This window comes from Chinchilla lanigera, unplaced genomic scaffold (genome assembly GCF_000276665.1).
Source record: "Chinchilla lanigera isolate Chin_1 unplaced genomic scaffold, ChiLan1.0 scaffold00056, whole genome shotgun sequence".
NCBI lineage: Eukaryota > Metazoa > Chordata > Mammalia > Rodentia > Chinchillidae > Chinchilla > Chinchilla lanigera.
In genome coordinates, this window is record NW_004955457.1 from 4,059,889 (window position 1) to 4,079,352 (window position 19,464).

At 35.0% G+C, this 19,464-nt stretch overlaps 1 protein-coding gene across 5 annotated transcripts in view; it reads left to right on the forward strand.

Annotated features, from left to right (window-relative positions):
• The window catches only part of Erbb4 (erb-b2 receptor tyrosine kinase 4), a gene marked incomplete at its 5' end in the record, with an annotated part of 1,058,248 nt that overhangs the window by 881,984 nt on the left and 156,800 nt on the right, over window positions 1-19,464 (forward strand). For all 5 annotated transcript variants that reach the window (XM_005396938.2, XM_005396940.2, XM_005396937.2 and 2 more), the window contains 1 exon segment: window positions 14,295-14,480. In XM_005396938.2, coding sequence (XP_005396995.1) covers window positions 14,295-14,480 — 186 coding nt within the window.

Genomic DNA, 19,464 nt, shown 5'->3' on the forward strand with positions numbered 1-19,464 from the left:
ATAATTTCTTTCTTAATCCTAGTGAACATTTTTGGAATCCAGCATATAGTAGAAAACACAGTTGCTTAGTATCATTCACAAATAATAATCTTTCTGACCCTTTTAAAGTCCCTCTATTTATCAATTGCATTGCTTATATTAACGCGTCATATCTACAGAAAACATTTTTCTAGATTTTATTTCTACTGTATTTTCTAAATTTAAAGCAGAAAAAATATAACCCTACATATTGTCATCCATTACAACTCTTTCTCATACCCTAAATTTTTATAATACATATAAGTATTTCTTTCCCCAAGAACCTACATCAAGACCTTTCATGATTAGTGAATAAAGTTTATTATGAATTTATTTTGGAAAATACAGCTCTACTTAAAATATTTAGCTAAGGGAGAACATTTTTATTATACTATACTTCTAAAATAGTTGAGATATAAATAATTTGTAAACAATATTTTAATAGTTACTAATGATTTTTTATATATTTGACTCTAGTTTCTATTTATTACTGCTTATTCTGAAATTTTAAAAATGTAATCAAAATTTAATCTTTTAATCTTTCCACCACCTACTGGTACTACTTGAAAATATTTGCTTTATCATAAGAACAAAATGCTAGTGTTTCTTATCTGTATTGATATGAAAAATAAGAAAGTTTATGAAAGGAATATTTTTAAACATTATGCAATATACAGTTTTATCTTGTTTTTTTAATATAGCTGAATAATGAATTCTATTATTGGATGGTTTTTCTGAAAACTGTACAGTGAAAATTTCAGCTCATAACCATAATACCTACAGATATTTATTTTTTAATGCCATCTATGCCATCCAATTACTATTAAATGAAGTATTTAAATATTTCCATCACATTTGGAAAAGAAATTCATTAAATATGCAATGTATTTTAATGTTAAAAAGTGCAATAATTTGGTACTGATATTTCAGATATTCTCAAGTACGTTGCTCCTTTAATCACACTTAACATTTATTTGCATAGCTTTTGCTTAAAAAAAAAAAAATCAGTGAAATTGGCTTAAAACTTTCAAATACTTGCCTTGTCTATGCTATACTTTAAAAAATTGAAATAAATTTCAGGTTATAATGTTCCAGTACATGTTTTAACACTTCAGTGAATTTTAATTTGTATAAATTTTCATTAAAAAACTTAAAAATGTGAAAAATTTATTTTTCAAGAGTGAGTTTTGCATAACTTTTGATTTGATTCATAATTCCTCTGAATATATGAATTATTTTACTTTTAATCTGAGAAACCCATGTAATTATGTTATCATAAATAATTTCCTGGTTCCTGTGATGGAGTCTCAAGCAAAGAATTCTTAAAAATGGAAATGCTATAGGAATGTTTCCTAATAATTCAGTTTTCATGTTTTATATCTCAACACGATCTCATACTTAATTATCTATTCATTATTCCATTTCATTTCAATCTGGTTCTGAAAGAACAGACCTAGATCATAGACAATAGATCCTTAAAATAAGTTAAAATTTGCGCAGGGATTTCAGAAACCCTGGAATTCATAACACTGAAAGGACTATGATAGAAAAGACTAGTAAAATCACCTCAGAGTTTGTTACGTCCCCGCGTGTGGGATTAAAATAACATTATAGGACCACAGATGTCACCACACCTTGAAAAGCTTCCTCTCTGTTCATATCTATAATGTGCCAAGGCTTTACTGAAAACATTGACTGTTTAATATTGTTCTTTCTTTTGGCCTTTTCAGAAATGATCAGTATAATAGAGTGTTTATTGAATACTAGACCCACAGAATGCAGCACCTGTGTTAAGATCCCATTATCTCATGCAAGGACAGAAGCTTCCCAACCAATCTCTTGACTTTTAGACCTTTTCCCTGTTGATTTTCGTTTTGCTTAGAATAAAATCTAAGTATGAGCTTGTTATGTAATTCCTCCTGGGTTCAGTGCCAATCTACCTTTCCAGTTTTATTCCTTACTCATCTATTTGTATTCCCCTTGCATGCCACACTCTCACACTTTCTCAGTTTTAGGGGGAAAGGACACTAATTATAATTTGATGGTAGGTGGTTTCATGTATCAAGTGAAATTGTTGTTTACACAAGAAGGGCTTTTATGATCCCATTATACAGCTTCGTAACATGAAGTTTGATGGTGAGAATGACTTTTTTTGTACAGCACACTGAGGAGAAACAGGGCAGACACTAAATGAATTCTGTAAATAATTCAGGAAATGCTATCTATACCCCTTGCTCTTCCACGTACTACCCTATTTATGCTACTTTTCCTTTTTGCTTGCCATGTTTTTCCCATGTACAAATGGATACTTCTGTTGGATACAAATGTCCAAACTCAGGATTTTTTCTCAACAATAATTTTCTAATTTTCCTGAGTGCAATATTTTCAATTAAAGCATAATTTTTCTCCATAATGAATGATTACACTAAACATAAATATTTTTCAAATTGTTAATATTCATTTCCTTTTCTGCCAAATTTGGAAGATTTCTTGAGCATGAGCTACTTAAGAATAAAATATATGTTATTCATTTTAGTAACCTTCTGGAGTGTATAGAGTAGTACACAATCAGAATCAGAAATGAATTAATGAATGAAAGAATAGCTGCTTGCTGTGTACACTGAAAAATGCAATATAATTATCAGGCAACATATAACAAAATAGCCACTAATAGTGTCTTATCCTACTGTTTGACACTGCTGCTCATGAATATAGTGGCCATGAATTGACCTTTGCTTGGTCAGGCATTACAGAAGTCTAAAACACAATTTCATGTCAAGAATATTGGTTAATTTTATAATTAATTTTAAAATTAATTTTAATTAATTGCTCCTTTCAGGATTGTGTAGCCCTTATAACAAAGATCAATTGTCATAAATGTAGAGTGTGGAAGTTAGGTGTAAACAAAGCAGTGGATCAAAATGGCTCTCTTGAGCTATCGCTTTAGGATTAGATACCCCCTGCAGAGATTCTTTATGAAGCAGTCCTTTCCCCACTGCTTCTTTCTCTGCGTGCAGAATGTGTGCTAAGCCACATGTCCCTTTGACTCATAGCCTCCTGAAGGAAAGACATTAGCAGTAGGGGGTCTCCTCTGACAGCATATATTTTCCTTTAGGGCTTATTGTGAGTACTTTTCCTGAGTGGGTGGTAACATTATTTATGGTCACTATATTAAAAACATAAAAGAGTAAGTAACGTTGGCACAGGTTTATACTCATTCTGGTAACCTCTAACGGGACGCCTTTGACACTGCGATCAGTGAATATTGAAAGAACATGGACATGGATGTTTAATAAAAGAACATGCATATAAATCATGATTTCCAATTTAATATATCTGGTGATAATAATTAAGTTTATTATAGAAGTAGAAGAGATAAGAAATAAATGAATGATAGCACAAAGGATTCCTGTATGTGGATCATTCTGTATGAACATGAGACTGATGATAAGTGAAAAATGGAAGACTTAATTAAAGGCATTTACTCTTTTATCCTGAGTGAGTCATACATAATACAGGTCTGCTTGCTTTATTACCAGAAGCATATTTGACATATTTGTAGATGTAGGAGACTTTTTCTTAGTTTATTTCATTGTTTGTTTTATGGCATTTATGTAAATGTCAGTAACTACCCAAGATCACTCTTGCAGATTAAAAACTGAATAGGTGCCTTCCACTGAAGAAGAGCAATATCTGCTAAAACAGAATTATTGCATATAAATTCCCCAAATTATACAAAATGCCAAAGAAGATCCCAATCTATTAAATAAGAGATTATAAAATTACTAGATTTTGATCTAAGTCAAATTTAATTTTGAAAAATTTAATTTTGATTAAACACTCCTATAATCAATTTCTCCTATGTAGCAATGAGAATAGAGACAGTAGTTGAAGAGTCCCTCCTGCAAAGGCTTTCTTTTTATTTTTAGAATTTGTTATTAGGGACTCATTTTAAGTAAGTGAGGTTAAATTGTGCTCAAATAATTCATCCAAAAAGGATAATTATTACCTGGTAAAATATCATCTTAAAAAGATTTCTTCCATTAATTGGTCCACTTTCCTATTAGGACCCAATGACACTGACCACAAATTGTGCAGTCTATCTGGTAACCTGACATTAATAGCATATTAATTACTTTTCTCATTGCTGGGAGAAATTCCCAACAACAGCAACTTAAAGGATAGGTTTATTTTGGTTCAAAGTTTCAGAAGTCTCAATCCTTGCATGCTCCAAGGCAGAGAATGGCATGGCAGAGGACACAAAACAGAGAGAGAGAAGAGACAAGCTGAGGAGGGAGATACAGCCTTCATGTCAAGCCTCCTCTCTCCCATCAAGTCCACATTTCCTAACAGCAATCTTCTGCCCAAAGCTCTGCCTGTGAGCCCATGCAGCTCTCAAGGGACATCTGGACACAAAGCAAAACAAATAGTTCCTGAAGAGATAACAATAGAAAAAGCCTTGGCTGTGGATGTTATGACAACTGGATTCAAATCCCTCTTTAGATATCTATGAACTTTAGAATCTTGGGGAAATTATTTTCCTTTTTAAATGAGTCTCTTTAACAGCAAATTGATATACTAATATCTGCTGAACAATTGATGCAATAATATCTCTTTTGTTCCATATGTGAATTCGTATATAACATGAATACCATTGTGTACAATTCAACAGAAAGAACTGGTTGCTATTATTTGAAGAAGTTTCCTAATATATGGCTTTAGAAGGACCACAGCTAAGTTTGCTAAGTTCCAGAAAACTGTGATGTACACTACAAACAAGGTTTATCTAAAAAGTTAAATAACCCCTCTGGAAGTTGATTTTTCAAGAAGAAAAAAAAGAAAGCTATACACATTATGCAGATGTTAGGCATTATCCCTACTGGTAGAATCTATAGGCTGGAATGATTTACTCTACTTCTAGTATGTTCATGGTTTCCTTTTTAATAAGACATCTAACATCCTTTTCAGAAGATCCATGCTGTAGCTTGCTGAGCTAATTCCCCTGCATTAGTCCTAAAATGTCTACAGACACATTTGTGTTTACCTTTCAGGAACATTGCTAAGATTAATCAGCAGGCTATAAATTATCTCTGCCTAGACAAGAATTCACTAGAGTCTCTTGATTGTTATTATCTACTCTAAGCTCTGTTGGTCTTCACTGTAATTTCTGTCATTGTGGTTCTTCTGTGATAAATAACAAGCTTGCGTGCTACTTAAAGTCCTTTTCTCAATGCCAGAAGGTATTATTGACCACCTCCACACATTTCTTGATTACTATATGTTGAAGATAGGAAGAAATATGTCTATTTCTCCTTGTACTTAGTAGGAAAAATGCTGAACTTGTCTTTGTTTTCCAATTTTCCTGTCTTGCATGCTTAATGTCCTTATGAAAACTTAAAAGATTAAAGTGATAACCCACCGTACACGTGCTGTTTCTTCGAGATTATCAGCCTGGACTCTATTGCTTAACAGTTTCATTACCTTTATATATGATGGGTTTAATAAACTCCAATAATATCTAACATTTTAAGTGTCTACTAGACATTGTCATAAACTTGTTGCCTGTAGTATAACATTTAGCTTTTATATACATATATTAATTTCTAAATGAATTAAAAGTATCTGCATCATTTAGATTAGAATATTATAATAAATCCAGACAGAATAAAATTTGGAGACCAATGTCAGTTTTAAAAAATACATGAAATCAAGTCAGCAATGATTATTCTTTTTTTTTTTTTTTTTGGTAGCAGAAATCAAATTCAGGACCTTGTGTTTGCCAGGCAGTATCTATGCCACTGACCTATATTCCCAGCAGCAATAATTATTCTAACCTTCATTTCCCAAATCAGTCCTTATCTGTAGTATTGAGTGGACAACAACTATAAGATGCCATCCACATCTGGCAGGAAAGAATATTGTTTCTATTAGATAACATGTGGCCACCATAAAAAATTAGGAAAAACTTGGTGTCTTAAAACAACATAATGTATTGTGTTATGGTTCTGGAGGCTAGAAAGCTGAAATAGAGGGAAAACGCATTCACTCTAGAAGTTCTGGGGAAAAAAAAAATCTATGTCCTCCCTCCTCTAGCTCCCAGGGGCCACAGGCGTTCATTACTTGGTGTGTGGCTGAATCGCTCCAATCCCAATCTCCTTCTTCACATTGTTTCCAATCTGTATTTAATTTATCTCTGCCTCTCTTACAAGAACACTTGTGTTGAGTTTTAGGATCCATATTGATAGTTGGTGTGATCACTTAATGTCAAAAGCCTGGATCTAGTCTCATTTACGCAGACCGTTTTCCAAAGCAATGGAATAGTGCTCACTTCAGCAGGAAATATACATAGCAACAGAATATTCAGAGGATCCTGGGATTAGGATGTGTGTTTACTTTAAGACACATTATTTACCTACAGTATAATGAGTGGTGGGAAATGCCTGCCATGAGCAGGAGAAGATGAGTAATGGTAGCATCCGAGGCATGTCTTTACCATCAAGGATCTCATATGTCATTTTGTAAATAAGTGCTAGATTCAGAGATTTGGGTAAAATGCCTGCATTAGAGAAATCCCAGGGAGAGACTCATGTATAATAAGTTGGAAAATGAAGAGTTAAGCCAAGGGGTTTTCTAAGGGTGTGTGCAGAGCTAGGGAACACCATAAGATTTGTTGAAGTGCTCCAAGATTAGTGATAGCACAGCTAGACCTGAAGGATCAAGGGAAAGATCATCTTAATGATAGCAGCTGTGGTCTTTCATAGAGGGTTGTAGAAAGATGAGGGTAGTGGGACAAACAGCAACTTCACTGTCTTCTTCCTTCAACCTTATATTTTCTCTCTCTCCTCTCTTCTGGCTTCAATCTGCTACTTTTCATTATCAGAACCAAAAAGAAGCCAGCGGACAAACTAGCCTGTTTTTACTGTCCATTTTGGTCAGTCTCTCTCCGCACATAGTTGAGTAGAGAAGGATGGAGGAAGAGGTAAGGGGTAAAGAAAATCACAAATCAATTTCACAGCTCATTAGTGTCATGGATGGGAGCATGGTCTGAACTACTTCGGTCCAATATGTGTTGTGATTTTCACTGTATACAGTTTAATTCAATAAATGTTTATTGAGTACATGTAATATTAATACTTTCTATGTAGCTGTCTAAGAAATACTAAGAATATTTTTGTATGTATAGCAAAATCAGCCTAGGGTTAATTTTTTTTAGGATAGCAATATAAATCTGAACTTTATTAGGAGTCAGAATTAAAATACATGGAAGGATTTATGTAGGAGCTATACTGGGATAAGCAATTAATAGGATCTGGCAAATTATTGCTACCTACATACTAGAAATGAAAATGCCAAAAATTTATCCAGCATTTTAAAATGGAATTAGAAAATATTTCTGCTTCTTACAAAGTTGGTAAAGTGTAGGAAGAAAGTTTATGTGGAGATTTTAACTTTGTGTTTTATGTTTGTATCCAGTAATATCTATGCCAGGATAACCAGAAGGCATTTGAAATATGGGTTTGGTCTTGGGGATCGAGTAGGAGGAGAAAAGGAGAACATAATACAATTTCTTTTCATTAGTTCATGAAACTGTTATTGCCTCCTTCCTGTGAGCCATACATTCTATAAGGATTTGTTGATGAACCAGTGACTATGATCAAATCTTACTGCTTGCAGAGAAATCTTTAGAGATTCCAGGCATTTAAAGAGATAATTCAATAAAATAGGATACATGCTAGGTGAGAGGTATACATGTGTAAAAACCTGTTAGGTCCTGCTCAGAGGCCACAAATGAAATTATAAGACTGAAGAATACACTCAATATGGAAACAATATAATTCTCATGTTTAAAAGACACAAATATTTTGGATATGATGATAATGGACTTTACTTTTTATAATGTGGGAAAGATTGTGATATTCACATTGCTTCCAATTAATTAAACTACTTTAAACCACAAAAAACCTGGCAAATGATTCCACTTGTTTTGACAAGTCTATAATATCTCTTAAAGTTATCAATTGTTTTTATGTCTTGGAGGTTGAAGCAAAACATCAACACAAACACAGGAAGCTACAGATTAAAGGCTTAGAGACAAAACTATGGTAGCATTTCCACATTTAAGGCATGAAAGGGTAAAGGAGAGCCAATAATTGCAATGGAAGTACTGAGAGTGAAGAATTAGAATAGAATAAAAGACAAACATCAGCCACAGAGGGATTTTGAAAACATAGGGTGGAGAGGGAGATAAAGCAAAGCAGAAGGTCAGGAAAACTTAAGAATAAGAATAAACATGTTGACTTTTGTGAAAGGACATATCTGGTGACCTTTCAAGAGTAATTTGAATAGTAAAAAGGTAGGAGAATGGCAGAAGCACCAGATCCCCAAGGAGATAACAATGAAGAAAGAGTCAAAGTGGGAATGGCAAATGTTCTGAGCAGAGAAAGGCAGGGGCCAAAATGGAAGGGACTTTCAACTTTCATCTTTTACATATGGGATATTTTAAGTTTACTTGTAGAGCTCCATCCCTAGCTTTAGTCTCATCTCACACCCTTCCATGGGCTTTGCTAAACTCTAGATGTATGAGCATTTTCAGAGCTTCCAGAATATTCCAGACTCTTAGATGTTGCCTTTCTTTGATTGTACTTTCCTTGTATTTGCACATCTGAGTTCTCATAAATCAGGTCTCAGAACACATCCTTAACTATGCTTATCTAAAGTAGTTTTTCAAGCACCATACTCCTTAATATTATTTATAATTACTTATACATATGTTTTATATTTATCTCATTTTTCTGTTTGTTGGTTGCCTCTCCCAGTAAAATAAAAGCTACATGAAAATAAAGATAATGTGATCAATATAATATTCGTTATTATGCCAGGCACATGCAGGTCTTCAATACATATTAGGAGAATAAAATACAACTAAAAGAATAGAAAATAAAAGAGAAGATGGAGGAAAATTCAGTTTAACCAGGGGTCAGAGGAAGGGAATAAAGAACACAGAGCTGAATTCTACATTATGTAGAATTTTTCAGTAGGGCCTTCCTGTGAACCAGTGTTCAACGGTGACAAAATTTAATACACGGCAACTCAGTGGGTGAAAGATACAGAATGAAGATGGAAAACTATTGACAGAAAAGATGAACAAGTAAATTATTATTTATTCTAGACATGAAGGAACATATTCAGTTTTCATTTATTTTATTATCTGGTTACCATCTGTAGCAAAATAGGTTTGTAAAACATTATGGGCCAGTAACGTTACTTCATTTTTCATCATTGGGCTGATCATTACCCTCTTCGTGTCCTCATCACCGTCACCCTCACAGAGTCTAGAGGCAGCCTCTGTTTCCAGCATTCACTGGTTGACCACTATTGCAGTAAGCACAGTGTATGTCTACACTGGAGGTCTCTCTCTCCTTTCTCTCCATCCCCCTTTTTATCTTCCTTATGCCTGATGCAGTGAGCCTTTCTCCATTTTCAATTAGAGGGTACTAAATTAATAGTCTGTAGATATCATGAAGCAGTGAAAACTGGGCTGAAATTAACACATTTTAAAACAAAATAGCCCATACATTTTCACTAGCCATATTTTATTTCCTTTTCTTTTTGTGAAACTACTAACCAACATGAGTGAGAAAGCAAGTTTAAGTGGTAAAGGACAAATATCTGATAGCTGGGAAAAATGATATCTTAATGTGAAAAATGATATCGCTCACTTTTATTATTGTACAGAAATATCTTGCCTCGGTTGGAAATAGAAATACAAGTAGCCTATGGCTGGAGACTAATGGTATCCATGCTTCAGAGCTTTTTGTCTACACCCCGGTAGTCCCTTGGTAGTTTAAAAAAATGTCCTTATTCAAATCAGACCTCATTAGAAAGAAAAATGTTGTAGTTTTAGAGTTTTCAGTGTAGCACCTGTTACATTCTTCTTGTCTCTCCAATGAGAGAATTCTTCAATTCACCTGCAAAAAAAATTATAAAACAAAAGAAAAACAAAGAGAGGGATAATTTTATTTCTGTAAAAATAGAAAATGTACCCCTCAAGTTGTACTTATTCCACTGGCCTTTTATGACATTTTCAAGTGACAGCAATGAAGATCAAAATTATTTCTGTAGGACCCACACAGAGACAAGCAACAGAAATCACTATTAATTTTAACAGAGTAATTTATTGAAACCCGACACTCCATGATTAAAATATTGGGATCTTTTCCTTTTCCATCCTACTCATCATTCTGAATGAATCCACATTCCTTTTCTTTATCTATTCCCTTATCCTCCAAAAAGCCATCTGCTATTTCCTTTATGAAAAAATAAAACCTACAATTAGTGTCTTGTACATCTTTTCTTTCTCTGAAAAAGGGAACCATTATGCAAATACTCTGCAATTTAGTTTCAAATACTCTTTGTAGTGTGATGAGCAATTTTCCTTCACACAAACCCAGCTTTTTTGCCAGGACTTACTAATAGATTTTTTGTTTAAACAGAACTTTCACTTTTCGCATGAAAAGTCCTCTAATGTAAACTTTTCAAATGCATATTTAGAATGCAATTATTATTATTCCTTGTATTGTAAAAGGTAAAAATAGTCATTTTTTATGAGGTGTCTCAGAAAGAAGCCTGAAATATCCTCAAAATCTTGCTTCTACCCTCAATGTCATTATTCTGTTTGCCTGAGTAAATGGCCTGTACAAACCACTGATCTCAGTAAGTCACAGAGAGCTGACTTTTTTCTGAAAGTGTAATGTAAGGGATGACAGTGTATCTGTAAGCGTAAATTTGTTGTCTGATTTCACTTGCTCCTCAGACGCAGAAGTATAATTTGACCCAGTTTATTCAGGTATGGCTAATGTGATGTGTTTAAAGCTATCTTATTAACAAGATAAACATCTACAGTGTGAAGGGCTGATGGAGCTGCAGCGAAACTACAATATCATAAGCAGTAGCTCTGTACTCAAAGTCAGAATTCTGAGTCTTAAAACTGCTCCTGTAGTGTCTTCATCTCACAGCTGAGAATGCCTGCCTCTTTCTACTGCTTCCTGGAGGTCAAAGAACTGTTTGAGGCAGACCACAAAGCTGTTGCATGTTTAGCAGCGGCATGTAGAGACACATATTTGGTCAAGACTTGCCAGCGTTCTTAGAGTTTCATCCTTCGTACAGCGGCTTCCCCTCGGGGATTTGCTACACATGCAGATTCCTAGGTTCCACTTCCAGATCTGATGGCCTGTGCATGCGACCAGGTAAACTACATTTGTAAGGTGAACCTCAATGATCCTACGCTCAAGAAAACCCAAGAGCTGCTAAGAGAGACATGGAACACTATCTGTATAACTTAATTTAACTATATATCTAACGTTTAATGTCTAATCAAATATCTGACAATCATAATAATGATATCTAACTTGATACTTTGCTCATTTGCTGGTGTGGATGTGGATATTTTATATATGCTTTATGATTTAGTGAAGGAAACTGCACACAAACAAATATTTCATCCTCTCTTAACTAAGAGGTAAGGCAATTTGGCTAATATTGCCAACGTTCATATCTATACTCCCCTTATAACGACACAGCTTTGCTTTCTTTCAAATGTTTCCTGAAATATACAGCGAGTGACCCCAAAATGTTTTCACCCTGTGAAGGCAGCTAGGGCCCCCTGAGTGCCTCTGTGACTGGCCTGTTCCCTGAGGCAGCTGGGGAGAGGACTCTGAAGGACCCATTTGACTTGGAAGCCATCTGCAAATCAATGGCTTCACCTTCTGCCACAAAAGCTTAGGAACAAAAAGTCCTTTGAGACACAGTGACACGGGTTTACGGGCTTTTTAAAAAAATGATCTTGTGTCATTCCTTTCTATGCCAACACAGCCCTCTTCTTCGTTGCTCCAAAAGTAAAGTGAGCTCCCACATGAAACTGTTGCTGGATCCTGGAAATCTGTATTCTCCATCACAGACACCCCATTGCTGTGTCTAATAACCTTTAGGCACCACCAAAATAGTAGCAGAGTTTAACAATAGATACCGCCCGCTCAAATAGATTTACGGTAATGATAATAAAAGTCAAATACTTTCTATGGCGAATGGCAAAAAACAGCTCTGGATGTTCTTCTTTCCTTTCTCTGTACCCCCAATTTTCCACTTTCCCTGCACAAAGTACTTTCAGCATTTTACAAATTGTTTCTGTGACTTCACTCTATATGTCTAAATAATATGCTTATACTGTCAACCACCTCATACACTAGTTCTCTGGGAAGTGTGTTTCCAACTCCTTCCCATTACCGGATGCAGAACAGTCTCGCTCCCCCTTATCTTCCAGTGTAGTCCAGTCCTGTCATTTCAGCTTATATCAATATTGGGTGTTTGCGCTGTTATGATTATGTAACTGTTTTCCACTGCGCTCTGTAATGAATGTTTTCCTTTCTGGTACAAATCTTTGTTTTACCTCAAACTAACTTTTTCTTTCTACTTCAGCTCAGTTTCCTAAATATCTGTCACCCATTTGACCTTCAACTGTTGGTAGAAAATAAATAGTCTTTTAATTTCAACTCCTTAGGTGTTGAATCAATTCTGTCTTCTTGGGTTACCTGCTCCAGAGCCTCATGTCCAGCTCCAGTCTGGGCAGGTTGCTCTCTTGTCTGTTGCACAGCTCTTAGTCTGGAAGTTTCCTTTACCACCACTTTGGATTACTATAGCTCAGTTAAGATCCTTGTTTCCTCCATTACATCCTTTTCAATCCTTCCCCCCTGTTTTTCTGTGGACATAGCCAGCAGAGAAAGAAAGCAGGGAAGTTTCTTTCATTTTTGTTTTTAAAATTTTTGTGTGTCCAAACGTGTCTGTCATGTCCACTCAGTTGAAATTTTGATGTGCAAAATTTTAAATTTTATACAAGCTGTCAAAAATTTGATGGCACAGACCTATTTGGGAAAAGGAGTGAGAAAGTAGTCTGTATTTCTATCGGATATAAATTTACATAACATCAATTGTCCCTAAAATACCTCTCCGTCCCTTGTTCCTGATTGCCTCAGTCCACAATATTTTCACTATGGGGTTTCTGGAGATAGCAAAGGATCACTGTAACATAGAAGTTTCCTAAGTATACTATGAATCAGTTTTTCTAAAATCAGCCAGTTCCCTATATCGTGTGGGAATTTTTTCCAGTCTGGGAGGCAAAGATCCAAAATTGCCTTAACTCTATAATGAATTTTAATTTGTACACCCCCCTTCTTTTAACACTTTCACAATATTTATATTTTTACTACATACAAGCCAGATTCATTTCAGAATATCCTAAAATGTGGACTTTTTTGATTGATTTCTTATGAGTAGATTTATTTTAAATGTTATTGATAAGAATATTGCATAGGTGATGCTATGTTCTTTTATACAAATTTTGCTATTGCTTTCATAAGACTAACTTCTGTTTATTTATTTTTATAATATTAAAGCACATATCAAACCATAACAAAGTGCATTGAAATATTCTTTATGATTATATTTACTTCAGATTTTAATAAGGGCACATAATAACTTTGGGTTGCACTGAGTAACCATTACAGTTCTGTATTTTATTATTATTATTAAAATAAAGAAATTAGGACTCAGTTCTCTTACTTTATGAAATCAGGAACCTGGAGTAGATAAAATTTTGTGGTCGAACCTAGCTCTCAAATTTTATTAATCTTTGAATAAAATATCACTTGGAATTTTGAAAATAAAGTAAATTTGAGTCAACTTATGAAGAAAATGCCTTATGAAAATATATACTCTTCTATATAAATGACAGTTGGCATACAGCATGTGATTGTTTATATTTTTACAGCTTATACATTTAACCTTCATATGCTTTTCAACTCTACATCAATAATAGATGACTTGAATTTTGGTCACCTTATTCTAGTTACAAATAACTGGAGTTGTATAGATCATTGTACTCTAGAACCAAGATCAAAAGTTAAAATCCATAGTACAAGTTGAGATTCACTTCAATATACTTGGCAAATAAAATATAATATTGTTCATACTAAAGAAAAGAAAATATTGGTGTTATTCTATTGACATTCTATAACTCCTTCCATTTAATAAGCATAGAGACTTTGCTTTTCATTTAATTTCATAGAAATAAACCATTTTAAGGATAGTTACAATAATGTCTCCTCAAATAATTCCATCGAGTCGATTATCAGAATTACTATCCACACTATCTGCACATAGCAAGTGATTATAACTATGACAAACTTTAGGCTACAATAATGGCATTACCGTTTTTCTTCCAGGAAGCTCTGATCATGGCAAGTATGGATCATCCACATCTGGTTCGCTTACTGGGTGTGTGCCTGAGCCCAACCATCCAGCTGGTTACGCAGCTTATGCCCCATGGCTGCCTGCTGGATTATGTACATGAACACAAGGACAACATTGGATCGCAGCTGCTGCTGAATTGGTGTGTACAGATAGCTAAGGTAAGTGCCATCACTTCCTAAGGGAGTGAAATTTCTGGGTTTATATCACATAATCTGGAATAGTTCGGGTATTAAAAGCATGTCAGACCTTTCAACCCATTAAGCAAAATAAGTTATATTTGCTATACTGAAAGACACATTATAAGGAGGTACTTATATCAAATCACAGATCAAACACATGATGTATTTACATATCTGTAGGCTATTATCCTGTACCATCCACATTATACCTACTAGATACCAAAACAAATAGCTTACTAATCAAAAGGAATAACCACCATACTGGATTTGTTTGATTTTTTGTTTGATTCAGTGCAGTTAAATTAATACACAAAATCAAGAAGATGTTGAATGTCTGAAGTGTTCTGTTTTTAGATAATTTTATTAAAACACCCTATAGAATCCTCAGCATTGTAAATTCTCAAAATCAAAATAACTTCCTAATGTTTTGGTTTTTAATTGTCTGTTGTTTTGAATTGGTTTGGTCTGACAGTAGGTCTTAGACTCAAGGAAAGTAGTCTTGCTGAGGTAGGAGAGGGCACTGGGGTACCCTAGAGAGGTCCACTCCTCTCTAGAGACTGATTAGGAAAATATAACCAGAGAAATCTGTTATTTCCATCATTCAACAGAGGCTAAAATGTGAGGTTGAATTCACCAATATAAATCTTAGCTCAAAGTTTCGAAGCACTCTGGGGTCTAAACAAAACTTCATGTTGTGTAGTCTACCAGTGTGTAACTTCTGGTATAGATTATATTCGAAGAAACCTTTTCTTGATTATCTGTACCACTCGTGGCTAACCTTTTAGAGCTTTCAAGAACAAACACCCCGCTGTGGCATGTGTGCCATAGGCTTGCTGCCACCGATGTATCTATCTTTTTTTTTTTTTTTTTGAGCAGAGTTTCAATATGTGGTTGTGACCAGCCTTAAACTTACTATGTAGCCCAGGCTGGTGTCCAACTCACAGCGATTATCCTGCTTCAGCCCCCAAAGCGCTGGTATCACAGGCACATAGCACCATGCCCAGCCTAGATGTCTTTCTGGAAATTTCTCCCTCTACAAAAACAGAGATGTGATGAAGTTTTAATTCACTATGTGAACCTAGCTAAGTTACAATATGACCTGATATTCTATAAATTTTCTACATATTTTAATCTTTACAGTGTATAAAATAAATGCCAAAATATTGTTATTGGTTTTGCCTTTTTTTCATAATCTAATAATAAATGAATGTACATTATCAAAAGACAAAATTTAACATAACTCTTAAAACACAAACCTCCCAAATTACTTGACAGAGAAGTGGAGTTTAGCTTTATGTCTTGGAAGCTCAATGTAGCTTCCTTAGGAACTCTGTTATAATTTTGTGCCTGTTGTGTGATAAATTCACAACTTTGTGGGTTCTTTATGGCAATGAAGTTTGAAATGTAACTTTTAAGACATATTTATGAGAGAACTTCTATAATTTATAATTTTTTCTGAACTCAGAGGCCAGAAAAATCCTCAAATCATCCTAAGATTATACATCTAAAGAAAGCTAAGCTTCAGATTTCTTAACTTTATATGTCTTGTATTGTTCGCAATTTAAATTTTGTCCTTAGGGATTTATGGAATAATATGGCATTTATACACTGCTATGTACTCTAGGAACAGAAATTATTTTGACCCTGAATCACCAAACAGTTTTACACATTCTTTCCTTTTCAAATGCCACCTTCTCTGTATAGAAGCTGTGCTTCTCACAGCTTTCTAATTCTCACATGATCTTATCTATTTAGTAGCATTGATTGGGCTTCCTCCCTTTGCATGGAGAATTCTCAAGACAGCCCTCCTCTTCAGGTAGATATAACTGGTCTCTTTTTTGTCTTCATTTTGGTTGTCGGCAGCTTGAATACATTTCTGTAATTTGCATGTTCCACTATATGTATATGTGTCTCCCTGGCTGTATAGCAAACCTATCTACTCATTAATCCTCCAACAAATATTTGTGATTACTTATCATGTGCCAAATACTATGCTGATTAAAGTATGTGAGGTAAACAACATAGGCATGGACCTAATTTTCTCTGTACACACTAATGGGGTGAGCAGAATTTCAACAAAAGAGGGCACAAATTATTGGACTAAATACTATGGTTCAGATTTTGAAGAAAAATAATTAATATGTAAACAAGGGACAATTTCACTGGATTCTAAGGAGGGGATACTGACTATGAAAAGAATATTTAGGCAAAGGAAAGATTGTATAAGACCACTGAATTTATCATTGAAACAGGACAGTTTCAGAGGTGAAAGGGTGCTCTACAATTTATTAGGTCAAGGCAACCAGCATATAGAAAACCCTTAATTGGAATGGGTTTGTGGTGTTTTATTGTAACATAAAATATTTTAATTTTCTATTAAGTATACTAGGTAGTTACAAAAAAACCATGGAATTGACAATTCAGTTTGTGTTCTAAAAAGGTGTTACCAGTTTATCTATGGAAATTAGATGAAGGTAACACAAGAATGGAAATGAAGTACTGGTTAGGATCCTGGGGAAATGCAAACCAGATAAGTAGATGGAATGCAGATACATTTTTAGTAAAGGCTTAAACTGTACGATTATTAACTAGCTGTGGGAGGTGGGAGAGAGGAATATAGTATTAGTCAACTTTCCTGTCTCTGATACAGAATATTTGACACCGACAACTCCAAGGAGAGTTTTAAGTTGGTTCATGGTTTTAAGGGATTAAGTCCATGGTTGGTAGGCTTGAAGGTATCACAGTGGAGGGTTGTGGTAAAGGAAAGCTTTACTATGGCCAGGAAGCAGAATGGAGAGCAGCACCAGAGAGAAAGGGGTGAAGACTAGATATACACCCCAGATCATGCCTCCATGACCCACTCAGACATGCCAAGAAATTTGCTTTACCAACCCCTTGGGTGATTTCCAAGACAATGAAGTTGACACTCAAGCTATTGCTTGAGAACCATGGAACACAGAATTGTTTTAGAAATGTCTCCAAAATATGGGCAATGGGGTCTGAATGAAGAGAGATATTTACAAATGTCAGTTTCAGTAATTCAAGGCTTATTTTTCTTTACTTCCATTACACACCAAGGTAGACCCATGGAGGTATATGAGATACCATAACGATTGCTTCAGCACCCACTGTTAATTTGTCTGTATCTCTTTTGTTCTTGTTGGTAAAGCTAGCAAGTAAAAGGAAGGACGTTTCTTTAAGATAACCAATTCATACTTCTGTTATAGCATACCTATAGGAACTTTAGTAGTACGCAATAGTGGTAATACTTATATCTGCCATTCTCAAACCCTTCCTTGTCCAAGGAACTGCTCTTGTACTTTTTATTCATTACTTAATATGTCTCATCACAAAACTGTGAGGTAGGTATTATTATTATGTCCATCTCACAGATAAAGTGATACACAGGGAACTGAAGTAAAAAGAATAAATTCACATAGGTAGTAAAGAAATTGCAGAACCTCTATTCCGTGTTGAAGTATTTTAAATGCATTTTCATGCATACTCCAAATATTCTTTACATTCTTTCATTACCGCATCATTCCATAAAATTTAACAGAAAGCACATATTTAAACATCAAAACAGTTTCTTCTTATAGGCAGCCATATTTACTCTGCATACGCAGCATGTGAAACTTGACTTCACTTGGCAAGCACAGCAGAACATGTTATTACTTCGTGTTCATACCACAGTGTACGTCTCCATGGTGCTTTAGGAATGTAGGAACCAAAGTAATGGTGAGAAGTGTTTTTCACAGTTGATGCTAACAAGTCAGGCAGTCATTTACCAACAGAGTAAAGAATCTCAAAAGTGTTTTGTGGGCTTACAGTGCTGGTGTTTAACAGTGATAAAGGTTGAGTATGTGTGAGGAAGGCAGTTAGCTTTCCTTGAGACAAAGCAATTTATAAAAAGAAGAGCTGGATGTGGGCTCACAGTTTTACTACTTTCTCGGGGCTGGGGACATAGCTCAGCAGCAAAAGCACTTGCCTGGCAAGTGCAAGGTCATGAGTTCAATTCCCAGTACCCAAAACAAAAAACAAAATAAAACCACAAGTTTCTCTCCATGGTCACTTGACCCCTTTGCATGGGGTCTGTGGAAAGGACATATATATAGCACAGAGTGTGTAGTAGAGTAAAAAGCCACCCTCCTAATGGCTGGGGTGTGAAACAGAGAAAGGAGGAAGGATTGGGGACTCACTATCCCCTCCAAGGCCATGTCCCTGTGCCAGAAGCCCTCCCACCGGCCCCATCTGAGTTTCCACCATTTCCCAAGAATGCCAACACTTAGAACTTTGGAGGACATTGAAATTGCAAAGCATGCTATGGGTGAGGCATATGGTATTTAGATCTTTTTAGTGCTTTTCATATGCTGTGGTATTTAATCTGTTGAAATCCTAGCAGTTATGGCCCGTTATTTTGCTGAGTCACAAATGAGGAAAATGGGAAGCTCAAAAAGTCATGCTTACACACTGATATGCTGAAGTTTATAACTCTGCCTCCCGAGGTGGGTCTCTAAACTACACACATGTCCATGTCCATTCACACATACATCACTGCAGTGTTTGTTACCTGATCTCCTTCTGCTGCACTTGTGAATTAGAGAATTGTACTTATAATTGACTGCATTTTTAAGAACCTATCATAAAGAGTACTTTCATGAAGATATGTGCTATCATCTACTCCAGCAAGTATAACATGCATGATTATGGAGGATTATTTCACATATTGTAATAGTATTTCAACAATTATGATAAAGCAAGCTTCAAAGAGTTCTGTTCATTACTATGGGTTATAAATACTGATCAGGAGTGACACTATAAATTAAGAATTTAAAATATATGATCTGGGACATTATGCCCACAGACTGTATAGCCCAGTTGCCTGGGTTCAAAACACACCTTTACAATTTATTAGTTGGGTGGCTTTGACAAATACTGTGGAGTTAATTTACATGTGGCCTTG